Genomic DNA, 14,154 nt, shown 5'->3' on the forward strand with positions numbered 1-14,154 from the left:
AAAGCATGTTTTCAGGCAGTAGTGTTTGTTAACATTTACTAACTGATATTCTTTGTGTTTCTTCAAGAGGGCTCTGTCGTTCCCAAAGAAAATAAGTAGGTAGCAATCTAGTTGTTTTCATGCTGCAAACCAAATTCTTTATGCCAGTCGGCATATTATCCCTGTGAGTTATGCAAACTCTTCCTCCCACCCTCCATTTTTCTCTTTATCCATTTTTCACTAGTCTCTGTGCTCGTCACATATCCTCAGTGTGGGGGCTGTCCTGTTATGTAGACTAGATGCAGGACAGTCTTATATTCTAGAACAACTCATATCCTCAGTGTGGGGGCTGTCCTGTTAGGTAGACTAGATGCAGGACAGTCTTCTATTCTAGAACAACTCATATCCTCAGTGTGGGGGCTGTCCTGTTATGTAGACTAGGTGCAGGACAGTCTTCTATTCTAGAACAACTCATATCCTCAGTGTGGGGGCTGTCCTGTTATGTAGACTAGATGCAGGACAGTCTTCTATTCTAGAACAACTCATATCCTCAGTGTGGGGGCTGTCCTGTTATGTAGACTAGATGCAGGACAGTCTTCTATTCTAGAACAACTCATATCCTCAGTGTGGGGGCTGTCCTGTTATGTAGACTAGATGCAGGACAGTCTTCTATTCTAGAACAACTCATATCCTCAGTGTGGGGGCTGTCCTGTCATGTAGACTAGGTGCAGGACCGTCTTCTATTCTAGAACAACTCACATATCCTCAGTGTGGGGGCTGTCCTGTTATGTAGACTAGATGCAGGACAGTCTTCTATTCTAGAACAACTCATATCCTCAGTGTGGGGGCTGTCCTGTTATGTAGACTAGATGCCGGACAGTCTTCTATTCTAGAACAACTCATATCCTCAGTGTGGGGGCTGTCCTGTTATGTAGACTAGATGCAGGACCGTCTTCTATTCTAGAACAACTCATATCCTCAGTGCGGGGGCTGTCCTGTCATGTAGACTAGGTGCAGGACAGTCTTCTATTCTAGAACAACTCATATCCTCAGTGCGGGGGCTGTCCTGTTATGTAGACTAGATGCAGGACAGTCTTCTATTCTAGAACAACTCATATCCTCAGTGTGGGGGCTGTCCTGTTATGTAGACTAGGTGCAGGACAGTCTTCTATTCTAGAACAACTCACATATCCTCAGTGTGGGGGCTGTCCTGTTATGTAGACTAGATGCAGGACAGTCTTCTATTCTAGATCAACTCACATATCCTCAGTGCGGGGGCTGTCCTGTTATGTAGACTAGGTGCAGGACAGTCTTCTATTCTAGAACAACTCATATCCTCAGTGTGGGGGCTGTCCTGTTATGTAGACTAGATGCAGGACAGTCTTCTATTCTAGAACAACTCATATCCTCAGTGTGGGGGCTGTCCTGTTATGTAGACTAGGTGCAGGACAGTCTTCTTTTCTAGAACAACTCATATCCTCAGTGTGGGGGCTGTCCTGTTATGTAGACTAGATGCAGGACCGTCTTCTATTCTAGAACAACTCATATCCTCAGTGTGGGGGCTGTCCTGTTATGTAGACTAGGTGCAGGACAGTCTTCTATTCTAGAACAACTCATATCCTCAGTGTGGGGGCTGTCCTGTTATGTGGAATAGATGCAGGACAGTCTTCTATTCTATAACAACTCATATCCTCAGTGTGGGGGCTGTCCTGTTATGTAGACTAGATGCAGGACAGTCTTCTATTCTAGAACAACTCATATCCTCAGTGTGGGGGCTGTCCTGTCATGTAGACTAGGTGCAGGACAGTCTTCTATTCTAGAACAACTCATATTCTCAGTGTGGGGGCTGTCCTGTTATGTAGACTAGATGCAGGACAGTCTTATATTCTAGAACAACTCATATCCTCAGTGTGGGGGCTGTCCTGTTATGTAGACTAGATGCAGGACCGTCTTCTATTCTAGAACAACTCATATCCTCAGTGTGGGGGCTGTCCTGTTATGTAGACTAGATGCAGGACAGTCTTCTATTCTAGAACAACTCATATCCTCAGTGTGGGGGCTGTCCTGTTATGTAGACTAGATGCAGGACAGTCTTCTATTCTAGAACAACTCATATCCTCAGTGTGGGGGCTGTCCTGTCATGTAGACTAGGTGCAGGACAGTCTTCTATTCTAGAACAACTCATATCCTCAGTGTGGGGGCTGTCCTGTTATGTAGACTAGATGCAGGACCGTCTTCTATTCTAGAACAACTCATATCCTCAGTGTGGGGGCTGTCCTGTTATGTAGACTAGATGCAGGACAGTCTTCTATTCTAGAACAACTCATATCCTCAGTGTGGGGGCTGTCCTGTTATGTAGACTAGATGCAGGACAGTCTTCTATTCTAGAACAACTCATATCCTCAGTGTGGGGGCTGTCCTGTTATGTAGACTAGGTGCAGGACAGTCTTCTATTCTAGAACAACTCATATCCTCAGTGTGGGGGCTGTCCTGTTATGTAGACTAGGTGCAGGACAGTCTTCTATTCTAGAACAACTTACATATCCTCAGTGTGGGGGCTGTCCTGTTATGTAGACTAGATGCAGGACCGTCTTCTATTCTAGAACAACTCACATATCCTCAGTGTGGGGGCTGTCCTGTTATGTAGACTAGATGCAGGACAGTCTTCTATTCTAGAACAACTCACATATCCTCAGTGTGGGGGCTGTCCTGTTATGTAGACTAGATGCAGGACAGTCTTCTATTCTAGATCAACTCACATATCCTCAGTGCGGGGGCTGTCCTGTTATGTAGACTAGGTGCAGGACAGTCTTCTATTCTAGAACAACTCATATCCTCAGTGTGGGGGCTGTCCTGTTATGTAGACTAGATGCAGGACAGTCTTCTATTCTAGAACAACTCATATCCTCAGTGTGGGGGCTGTCCTGTTATGTAGACTAGGTGCAGGACAGTCTTCTTTTCTAGAACAACTCATATCCTCAATGTGGGGGCTGTCCTGTTATGTAGACTAGATGCAGGACCGTCTTCTATTCTAGAACAACTCATATCCTCAGTGTGGGGGCTGTCCTGTTATGTAGACTAGATGCAGGACAGTCTTCTATTCTAGAACAACTCATATCCTCAGTGTGGGGGCTGTCCTGTTATGTAGACTAGATGCAGGACAGTCTTCTATTCTAGAACAACTCATATCCTCAGTGTGGGGGCTGTCCTGTTATGTAGACTAGGTGCAGGACAGTCTTCTATTCTAGAACAACTCATATCCTCAGTGTGGGGGCTGTCCTGTTATGTAGACTAGGTGCAGGACAGTCTTCTATTCTAGAACAACTCACATATCCTCAGTGTGGGGGCTGTCCTGTTATGTAGACTAGATGCAGGACCGTCTTCTATTCTAGAACAACTCATATCCTCAGTGTGGGGGCTGTCCTGTTATGTAGACTAGATGCAGGACAGTCTTCTATTCTAGAACAACTCACATATCCTCAGTGTGGGGGCTGTCCTGTTATGTAGACTAGATGCAGGACAGTCTTCTATTCTAGATCAACTCACATATCCTCAGTGCGGGGGCTGTCCTGTCATGTAGACTAGATGCAGGACAGTCTTCTATTCTAGATCAACTCACATATCCTCAGTGCGGGGGCTGTCCTGTTATGTAGACTAGATGTAGGAAAGCCTTCTAGTCTAGAATGTGGGATTGGAAGTTGCAAAACTCAGCTGTGCAACATAGAGTTTAATGAACTTTGACATTTCAAAAAAAGATTCAGTGTGAGTAAATTTCAGAGAGGGACAAAAGTCTGCCTGAGCTACTCTCTGCGGCAAACTAATAGAGTATATTGTCGGTTGAACATGTTGAGGACAGGAACGAATTGTTTGAGCAGGACGTCCGACCACTACAGGCCACTGGGCCGGACCCGTCTGTGTAGACTGCACGGTCACTCCAGGATTAGGATTAGATGCACAAACGGGTAACAAACTGTATCTCACAGCCAGCACAAGTCGTTTGTGGATTGTGCCAATATTCAGTCAAAATCAGAAGTACAAAGAGGGTTCAAATTCATCCCTCTGTTTCTACATTAACCTAAATGTCCCAGTAGAAGATAATGGCTGGTGTATGTATGACTGGACATTATCCTCGATAGTGCTTGTCAGAAGTGGCCACATGTTCCTTTTTGAATGCGTGGCGGAGTGATTTTTGAGAAGACAGGTAATCTCTCTCACACAGGCCAAATAGCTACAGTGTTTGGTTAGTCAAATACATAAGATGTCTTCCAGTGTTTAAAATACTGAGGTTCATCATTCACCACATGGTGATAAGAGCTATGAATAGTCAGAGTTTGAAATACCTTAAAGTAATAAAATGTTTGCTATTTGATTGGTCATATAACAGCTATCTACTGTGGAGACTCTTCACATGTCCTCTGGCGATTCTCTCCCACTATCCAGATTGCCAAAGACTGGCGGCACAAAATAGGTAGACAAACCCCTTCGGCTCTGTCCGTCGTAGTTCAGTTGGTATCGCATTACACTTGTAATGCCAGGTTAGCAGGTTCAATTCCCAGGACTACCCATGTGGGAAATATTTGACTCCCTTTGGATAAAATCCTCTGCTAAATGGCGGGCGTTATTATATTACTGTCAGTGAAGTGGAACATTGTAGAGAGGCTGTGCGGTACTTTGTGTGGCCATATGGGGTCTTTAGTGTCAGACTCCGAGACAGATGAAGGCCTCTCATTGTGTTACTGTTAACTGAACTCTCCTGGTTGCAGGTTGGTGTCAGAGGTGCTGTGTAGGCAAGAGTCCAGTTAACTGAATTGGGGTCTTCTCCTGGCATGAACGATTGCCATTGTCTGGAGGAAACCACTTTTTGAGACACATCTCTGAATTCAGGGGAGGCAGTCACAGCCCACTGGCCATTTAATGGGTTTCCTATCGATTATATACATTGTGGCTTTGGAGCACTGTTAGTCTGCCAATGTTAATAAAATAAGTAACTCATTTCGAATAAAGTAGTTGGATTTGAAGAGAACTGTCAGTAAAGGGTTTAAATTAGCCAAGTGTTGTGTAGAAACCGTGATTCAAAACAGTATTCCAGGCTGTATTCCTAAAACATTTAGGCTCTTTTACTTCTGCATGAAAGAACACTTGAAGAAGCGTCGGCTAACAGACTTATAAAAATGCCTCCTGGAAGCAGGCCAGTGGAGGATGCGGGGAAAGGATCTCCCTTGAAACAGCCCAATTCAGTGTAAATTCCAGACCTCTACCGTGGAGTCTTTTTCTACACATCACGTCCCCATTTTGACAGCGTTCGCTTCCTGCTTGTTTGAAGTGAGCTCATCATGTTGATGCACTTTCATATTATCTTTTGACCTCTCTGTGGTTGATAAGCTATCCTAGCTAGTGTAGAGAAACCCATTATTAGCTGAAATATTTTTACAAGCCAGAAGTGAAGTATTTCACACAAAAGGTTGTCATGTGAATGAATGTAGCGCTCCCTGAATTGTCTGTTATCGCCTTCTCCCTCTAGGCAAAGTGTGAGGCAGTATATGAGGGAGCTCAGAGGTCTGTCATCTTGTAAGGGTGTTATCTCTACTACAAAGGCAGCAAGGCAGAAATGAGAGCTAAACTACCGTCAGCCCATCAGCTTAGAACAGTTACAGCCACACAGAAAAACACAGTGCGGATTTCATAGGTATTTGTCTGCCAGGGAAGACTACACAATGTCACTCGTTTGTTTTCTGTGCAATCTCCACTTGTGCCTTCCTCTTGTTTCATTCTGTGTAGACAGATGAGGGGGTGGAATACAGAACACAAGTCATTTAGATGTTTGTATGGGTGAGATACAGGCAAGAGTGACATCAAGATCGACATCATTATGACCTGTTCAACAATCAACAGGCAGGCCAGATGTTGAAATTACCAGCAAACAGCAGGAAAACAAAGGCTGTGCCTTTTTTAAGAACACACAAATGTCATACTAAGCATGTACCCCATTTACATGTATATGCACGGCCTTTCTGGATTATAATAGCCATGCAAATGTTTACAGTTGGAATTCTTTAAATTGGTGACGCGATGATTGTGTAGCTTTAGTTTTTGTGCTGTGTATTTCATATGGTAGTCTGAAATGTTGGACCTGGAGGTAAATGTGATCCACATCCACACAGAGATTCCTCCTGAGGTGGCGGGGCGTCGACGCAGCATGCCAGGCAGCCCGCTGGACAAGAGCCCCCCCATGGAGCCCACCCCTTTCAAAGTCACGGTGAGCATTAACTTGTACATCACTGCTCTCCCTCCACGTAACGCCAGTCTCATGCCTCTTCATTTCAGTAGCCGGCGCGGTTTAGAACGTGCGAAAACGAAAGTATTCGCTCTCAAACTCCCTCAGACAGCATTTGTATGAAAATCTCGCCTACTGTGAATGTTGAAAGCAAGGGTTGAATGTGGGGACTAAGGTAGAATATGGTCCCCCTGCCCAGGAATGGAAGCTCCAGTTTATTTCACCAGAATTGACAGTTCCCCCTGGGAGCTGATGTTGGGAGCTGATGTTGGGAGCTGATGGATAACATCATCAGATAGGGTAATCACTCACATCAGGCGTTTGCTACTCACACACACGTTTGTTTCTATATCATTCTGCGCACCAGCAAGTTAGAAATCCATGTTCCCTGTTCCTAACCCTAAACCTAACCCATAGTGCGTGTTCCCTGTTCCTAACCCTAAACCTAACCCATAGTGCCTGTTCCCTGTTCCTAACCCTAAACCTAACCCATAGTGCCTGTTCCCTGTTCCTAACCCCAAACCTAACCCATAGTGCCTGTTCCCTGTTCCTAACCCTAAACCTAACCCATAGTGCCTGTTCCTAACCCTAACCCATAGTGCGTGTTCCCTGTTCCTAACCCTAAACCTAACCCATAGTGCCTGTTCCCTGTTCCTAACCCTAAACCTAACCCATAGTGCGTGTTCCCTGTTCCTAACCCTAAACCTAACCCATAGTGCCTGTTCCCTGTTCCTAACCCTAAACCTAACCCATAGTGCGTGTGCCTAATTGTTACCTCAGTTGTACATTTTCCCCTTTACCTAACCTCTAAGCTGGAAATCTTTTTTTTTTTGTGGTGACAGACTAAAGAAACCTTGAAGGGACGAAATATTTGGGTTTTATCTTAAATCCCAATGTGTACTGTAAGACCAGGATCACGCACACACACACACACACACACACACACACACACACTGGTTTTATGTTTATAATGTCACGCTGCGGATCAGTGGCTTCCTTTCAAACTGAGCTCATCTCGTTCCTGCTCGGTTGGATTTTAGGCCAATCACAGTGGCCGCCCTGACTGTGTTTTAATGGGCAAGAAAGAGGGTGGAGCCCACGGGCCTGGCTGCCAGTGCCAGCTCCGCCTCGTCCAGTGGCACTCTGGCTGCCAGTGCCAGCTCCACCTTGTCCAGTGGCACTCTGGCTTCCAGTGGTCACCCCGGAGGGAAAGACAGATCCGATCTGCTCATCCTCTTTTGCCTCTGTGCCACAGGACATAATCAGTTGTTAATGGCTTGTTGTGCAGCCAGAGATGGGACTGGAGAATTCCCAGTCAAACAGAGTCATGGCGGGCTGAATCGCCTGGCCGAGTTGTTGTTGTCGCCCCGGCGACAGTGCCTACGGTGCCGTCCCCCAAGGTGCAGGTTACCATGGTGACTTTAGCGCTGAGTGCCTGCCTCTGCTTGGTTCGCCGTACCTGAGAGACATTAGTGCACACAGTGGTAGATTAGGGCTTGGTGGCCCATTACCAGAGAGACCTCCAGGCCACTACATGACAGAGGCACATACAGCTCCGGAGAAAATTAAGAGACCACTGCCCCTTTTGCTTTCCTTTCCAAAAAAGTCGAAAAGGAAGGCTTTGAGTGAGGAACAGAAGGGTTAAAATTAAGAGACCACTGCAAATTGAACGCTTCGGTTCCTCACTCAAAACTTTCCTTTTCAGCTTTTTGGTGCAGTGGTCTCTTCATTTCTTTCGGAGCTGTACATACAGTTTGTTGCATAGATCTATACAGTACATTACACAATTTTCCTACCTCTACACACAGAGCAGAGGTTAGAAACCACTTAAATGAACAGAAAACCAAAACGATAATGGCATTTTCAGAGGATCAGCAACAAAATTGGGAATTAATTATCAGGAATGGACATTATTTTCTAATTTTGAAAACAGTTTATTCTTATTATTTATTCCTAAAATGTTATCAATGTCTATTAAATAATTCTGTAGCTTGGTGAAATTATAATTCTTGTTAAAGCCAGAATACATTCCAATTTACGTCATGTCAAGGTTAATAATCTGTTGTTCTGTCCCTGAGAAAGGCAGTTAACCCTAATTGGTCCAAGGTTGTTGCTGGAAATTTGAATCTATTCTCAGTTAACATGGTTAAAAAAACACCTGGTTAAATATATATACATTCAAGATACACAGTTCTAGAGCATGCTATAGGGGCGATTCCGGCATTATGGAGGTTAAACTGGCATTTGAAACAACACTTTCATGTCAAATATGTACATCCAACTAGGATCCAGTTCAATAAAAAGGTGGTCTGTTCTTGAGTGAATAAATTCACCATGGACTTGTAACGGATTAACAGACATTTGTATTTATAAAACACTCTTCTCATCTTTTTATGTATGAGTAATGCATTTCAGCATAGCTATCCCAAATTCTAAATTAAATTAGAACACATAATTTCTAAATTTTTTAAGTCAGATGAATGCATTCCAGAATAAGCACACTTAATGTGAATGCCCAGCCTCTGAAGCAAATATGATACATCATTATCCTTCCCATACACAAACGTCAAGGATTTTACAGATACAGTGGATATAAAAACACACCCCTGTTAAAATGCCAGGTTCTTGTGATGTAAAAGAATGAGACAAAGATAAATCGTGTCAGAACTTTTTCAACCTTTGATGTGACCTATAAGGTGAACAATTCAATTGAAAAACAAACTGAAATCTTTGAGGGCGAAAAAGAAAAAACTCACAATAACCTGGTTGCATAAGTATGCACAACCTTAAACTAATACTTTGTTAAAGCACTTTTTGATTTTATTACAGCATTCAGTCTTTTTGGGTAGGAGTCTATTAGCATGGTCCATCTTGACGTGGCAATATTTGCCCACTCTTCTTTGCAAAAGCACTCCAAATCTGTCAAAAGCACTCCAAATCTGTCAATTTTGTGCCAAAATTGCCTGGTATTTGGAACTGTTCATAATTCCTCCACCATGATTAAGGCCCTGTTTTCAACCCCAAAGCATGATGCTGCCACCACCATGCTTCACTGTGGGTATGGTGTTCTTTGGGTGATGTGCAGTGTTGTTTTCCAAACATACCTTTTGGAATTAAGACCAAAAAGTAAAACCTGGGTTTCATCAGACCATAACACATTTTCACACATGCTTTTGGGGGACTTGATGTCTGTTTTTGCAAACTTCAGCCGAGCTGGGATGTTTTTCTTTGTAAGAAAAGGCTTTCGTCTTTACACCCTACCCCATAGCCCATTCATATGGGAGATTGTTGTCACATGTAGCACACAGCCAGTACTTGCCAGAAGTTCCTGCAGTTCCTTTAATGTTGCTGTAGGCCTCTTGGAAGCCTCCCTGACCAGTTTTCTTATCGTCTTTTCATACATTTTGGAGGGATGTCCAGTTCTTGGTAATGTCTCTGTTGTGCCATATTTTCTCGACTTGATGATGACTGTCTTCACTGTGTTCCATGGTATATCTAATGGTTTGGAAATTATTTTGTACCCTTCTCCTGACTGATATCTTTCAATAATGAGATCTCTGATGCTTTGGAAACTCTCTGCGGACCATGGCTTTTGCTTTGAGATGCAACTAAGAAAATGTCAGGAAAATCCTACAAGAACAGCTGAACTTTATTTGTGATTAATCAGAGGTACTTTAAATGATGGCAGGTGTTTAATGACTTATTTTTAACATGAGTTTGAATGTGATTGGGGATGTGGCTATGTTCAGAATTAACCAGTTATAAGAAGGTGTGCACACATATGCAACCAGGTTATTGTAAGGTTTTTATTTTTCCATTTTCCCCCTCGAAGATTTCAGTTTGTTTTTCAATTGAATTGTTCACATAATAGGTCACATTAAAAGTGGAAAAAGTTTTGACATGATTTAACTTTGTCTCATTCTTTTACGTCACAAAAACCTGTCATTTTCAAAGGGGTGTGTAGACTTTTTATATCCACTGTATCACATCACTGAAAATGAAAGATAGAAAAGCATTATTCTAAAAGTCTTGATGAAAATCACCTGACACAGGAAGTTTCAAGAAACACTTCTGTTTGGTCTGTATGGGTTCCTTAATATCTTAAGGAGGTTATTGTTAAGGTATCATTCAGGCTATAGGCTTGGGTGTCGATGTATTTATCACCATTCTACATCAGTGGTGACTCCAGGGAAATGGCAGAGTTTAACAGGGGTGGTTCGATTAAGAAAACAGTAATAGGATTGGAAACTAATGTGTTTCATTGCAATGAATTGGACATCGGCAAAAGGCTTCTGTAAAAAAAGAGTGCTCCTTGATGTTGATATATTTCTATATGCCATTGTGCTAATGAGAGAATGACAAATTCCCTTCCTCATATATAGCCTAACAACAAATATCCAATGTATATAAACGATTAAGTATGAGGTCGTGAAATGCACTTCCAATCATGGCATATATTTTACCTTGCCTAATTAGTAAGTGTGATTTAGGTGGAGGAAGAGATGGCAGTTAGCCTACTTTTTATCATTCTGCTTTGTGTATCCAAATTCACAGTATTTTAGCCAACAGTACAGTACATCTGTATCGTGAAAACTCACAAGGGGCAGGTCAAGACATCTTGTCCAACAGTTTCAGCCCTCAAACCTCTCTCGCCTTAGCTGGCCGTCGCTACATACACACACACCCATTGGAATGATGCTTCTGGTTCTAGACAACCTTTGAAGAAACATAAAATAATCTAAACTAAGTCGCCTTTCGTCTAAGAGGAACTGCTGCCGAAAAACAAAGGGCCGCCAGGCCAACGGTGGTTAATCCATTATGGCTACAATGGTGCCTGTCTTTGTCCTGCACTACCCTGTCCATGTCAGAGGTGCTCTGTAGGAGAGCTGGGGTCTGCTGCATCATCAAACACCTCCCTCTTCTCCAGCCCTGTCATGCTGCATCATCAAACACCTCCCTCTTCTCCAGCCCTGTCGTGCACCATCAATAACTCCCCCCCTGGCCTGTCTGCAAATGTCAAAAGAGGGGAAGGCCTAAGAATAGAAAGCTCAGATTCCCAAATTCCCCACAAATTACAGCAGAAAAAGAGTAATGCCTCCCTAGAGACTTGCATAATTGGAAGGGATGGTTTCCTTACTTGAAGGAAAAACATTTGGATCTGGAAGGTCTTTTGAAGGACTCGTTTAAAGGAACCCATTTAGAAATGCGAGTCTTCAGCGTTGTATAACCCAACCTCAATCCGCCACCACCTCGTCAGCCATGTTCTGTATCTACAGTATAATGTCAAGTCCTTAATGATTCCTTTCCTCTTGCAGGTCTGAGTTGTCTGGATCAGTGTCTAGGACATGTTGCAGACTTCCTTTCTGTTTGCATGTGGCTTAATGATTCATTGGGGATTGGTAGAATGCCTATGGCATTGCAGATAAATATAGTGTTGGGTGTAAAATCTGTAGCAAAAAGATTTATATACATTTAAGATACTATACCTTTGGACATTTTTGACAGCAATAACCTGTTATAACAGTGAACTACAAACGTATTTGGACAGTGACATAATTATATATATTTTTTGCCTCTGTATTCCAGCGTTTTGGATTTGAAATTATATCACTATTATGTTAAACTGACAGCTTTAATGTGAGGGTATTTTCATCGATATTGGATTAACCGTTTAGAAGTTATATCATGTTTTGTACTTGTTCCCTCCACCCATGTGATAGTGCCTAATGTATTTGAGCACTTTGCTTCACAGCTGTTTGTTATTATGCAGGTGTGTTTATACAATTAGTTCATGAACAATAGAGCTGTCAATATCTAGTCTTTTTTCTAGTCTTTGCATTTGGAGTCGATTGCTGGTGTTTGACAGAGGACCAGTGCAAATGTCAATGCAAGTCAAAATAACCGTCGATCAGAGACATATTCAAAACATTAGGCGTGCCAAAATCTATTTTTATGGACATTTGAAAAAAGAAAGCAGTGGTTAAGCAGTAGAAAATCACTTGGTAAAACAATGTGGACGTCTTTAGTGGATGACCAAATAATGCTCATCATAATCAAGAAGCCAAAGTCAGACAGATCCAGACCACTATCTTAGAGGTAGTGGTCTGAATCAGGTTGGTCTGAATCAGGTTGGTCTGAATCAGGTTGGTCTGAATCAGGTTGGTCTGAATCAGGTTGGTCTGAAACAGGTTGGTCTGAATCATGTTTTCCTGAATCAGATTGGCTTGAGTCATGTTGGTCTGAATCTTGTTGGTCTGAAACAGGGCTGTTACTATGAATTGAATATCCTTACCTCCTCTTGTGAAGTGGCTATGTGTTGGGCATGTATGGCTGCCTCTGGAACTGGGCCACTTTGCCTTTGTTGATGAAGTAACTGCTGACAGCGACAGCAGCATGAATTGTATGGAAACATCTTGTTTGCTCAAGTGCCTCTAAACTAATTAGATGGCGCTTCATCGCACTGCAGGACAAAGACACCCAAACGCTGTTGCATAGCCACAAAGGAGTATTTCATGGCCAAAAGTGGAAAGGTCTTGACTGGCCTAGTCAGTCATCACATCTCAGTCCAGTTGAGCGTGTTTTTCAGATGCAGAGGACAAGACAGTAAATAGTGAAAAAGGCCACGAAACCACCAGGAACGGAAAATGGTTGCAGTACAGGCAGAGCATCACCAGGCAAAGTACCCATCGTCTGGTGATGTCTGTGGGTTGTTGACATCAGGCAGTCATTGCACGCAAAGGATACATGACCATGTGCCTCACATGGCTACTTTAGCTTACGTAGTGCTAATCTGTCTGAATACCTTTGGCACTATAATGGGGGGACTGTGTAAAATGTATTGTCATTTCTAAATCTCTCATCTTATATTGATTAAAATAGCCTAAAAAATTACCACAGTGCTGCAGTACAGAGCCCAAACAACACACATGGTGTCACTGTCCAAATACAATGGTTGGTGTCGACTATATTTTTATGAACAATGCTTGTGCAGTGTTGCCGGATGGGTTTCTGTTTTCTGGCCTGAGCAAAAGTTATGATCTTATGTTGTTCCTTGAAACGGACTCAGTGAAGACCACCACTGACCAGTGTTTGTCTTATTTGTCCCTTTTTTGTTGCTTTACACCTACTCACTTCTTTCCACTCAGTGTTTTCCATCTCTTTAATAAAAGTCCCTAGGTCACCCATCAGGTCTAATAGTTATTTAGGCAATTGAATAATTGTACTGGGAAGACTGATTTAAGACAACTGTATAATTGTACAGGGTCTACTGATTGCATTTTATTTCGTCCCCTTCGCCACTCTGGGGTTTAGATATAATCAAACCCGTTTATCTGTCTCTAATCTGTGCAGCCTATCAAAAGCACATGCTCAGCTTTCCCCCACTGAACTTGCGGTTGCTCCAGTGCTGTCATTTTACGTTGAATACCGGGTTTTCTTTCCCCTCCCCGCGCCCACCAACAGTTTCCATGGTAACAGGGACTTGGGGGGAGTAACATCAGTGCTCTGTGTGTGTACAGCCAGCAGATGTGTCGGAGAAATCCACTCAGCGATGCACAGCTCTCTCCAAATGCCACGGTTGAGGGGACACCGAGAGAGAGAGAGAGGGAGCTCAATCAATATTATTTTCTGTTGCCGCTCCAGCGTTTTTTAATATTGTGTGTTGTTTTGCCTCAATGAAAGGGGAGTGCGAGTAATTCCTCCCCCCTGTGGTGACTCCCCCCCCCTGGCCACTGTGACTCTCCTCTTCCCCCTCCCAGGGTTTCCTGAGCCGTCGACTGAAAGGCTCCATCAAGCGCACCAAGAGTCAACCCAAGCTGGACCGCAACAGCAGCTTCAGAAACATCCTGCCAGGCTTCAGGACTGCAGACAATGACAGGTGAGGTGCAGCGGAGCCTGTACAC

The 14,154-nt window shown here is 43.3% G+C and overlaps 1 protein-coding gene across 2 annotated transcripts in view; it reads left to right on the plus strand.

Annotated features, from left to right (window-relative positions):
• Positions 1–14,154, plus strand: part of dab2ipa (DAB2 interacting protein a) — an 81,448-nt gene that overhangs the window by 22,582 nt on the left and 44,712 nt on the right. For both annotated transcript variants that reach the window (XM_034296483.1, XM_020052852.3), the window contains 2 exons: positions 6,141–6,235; positions 14,011–14,129. In XM_034296483.1, coding sequence (XP_034152374.1) covers positions 6,141–6,235; positions 14,011–14,129 — 214 coding nt within the window. The remainder of the gene's footprint in view (positions 1–6,140; positions 6,236–14,010; positions 14,130–14,154) is intronic.

Source organism: Esox lucius, chromosome 13 (assembly GCF_011004845.1).
Source record: "Esox lucius isolate fEsoLuc1 chromosome 13, fEsoLuc1.pri, whole genome shotgun sequence".
In the NCBI taxonomy this organism is placed as follows: Eukaryota; Metazoa; Chordata; class Actinopteri; order Esociformes; family Esocidae; genus Esox; species Esox lucius.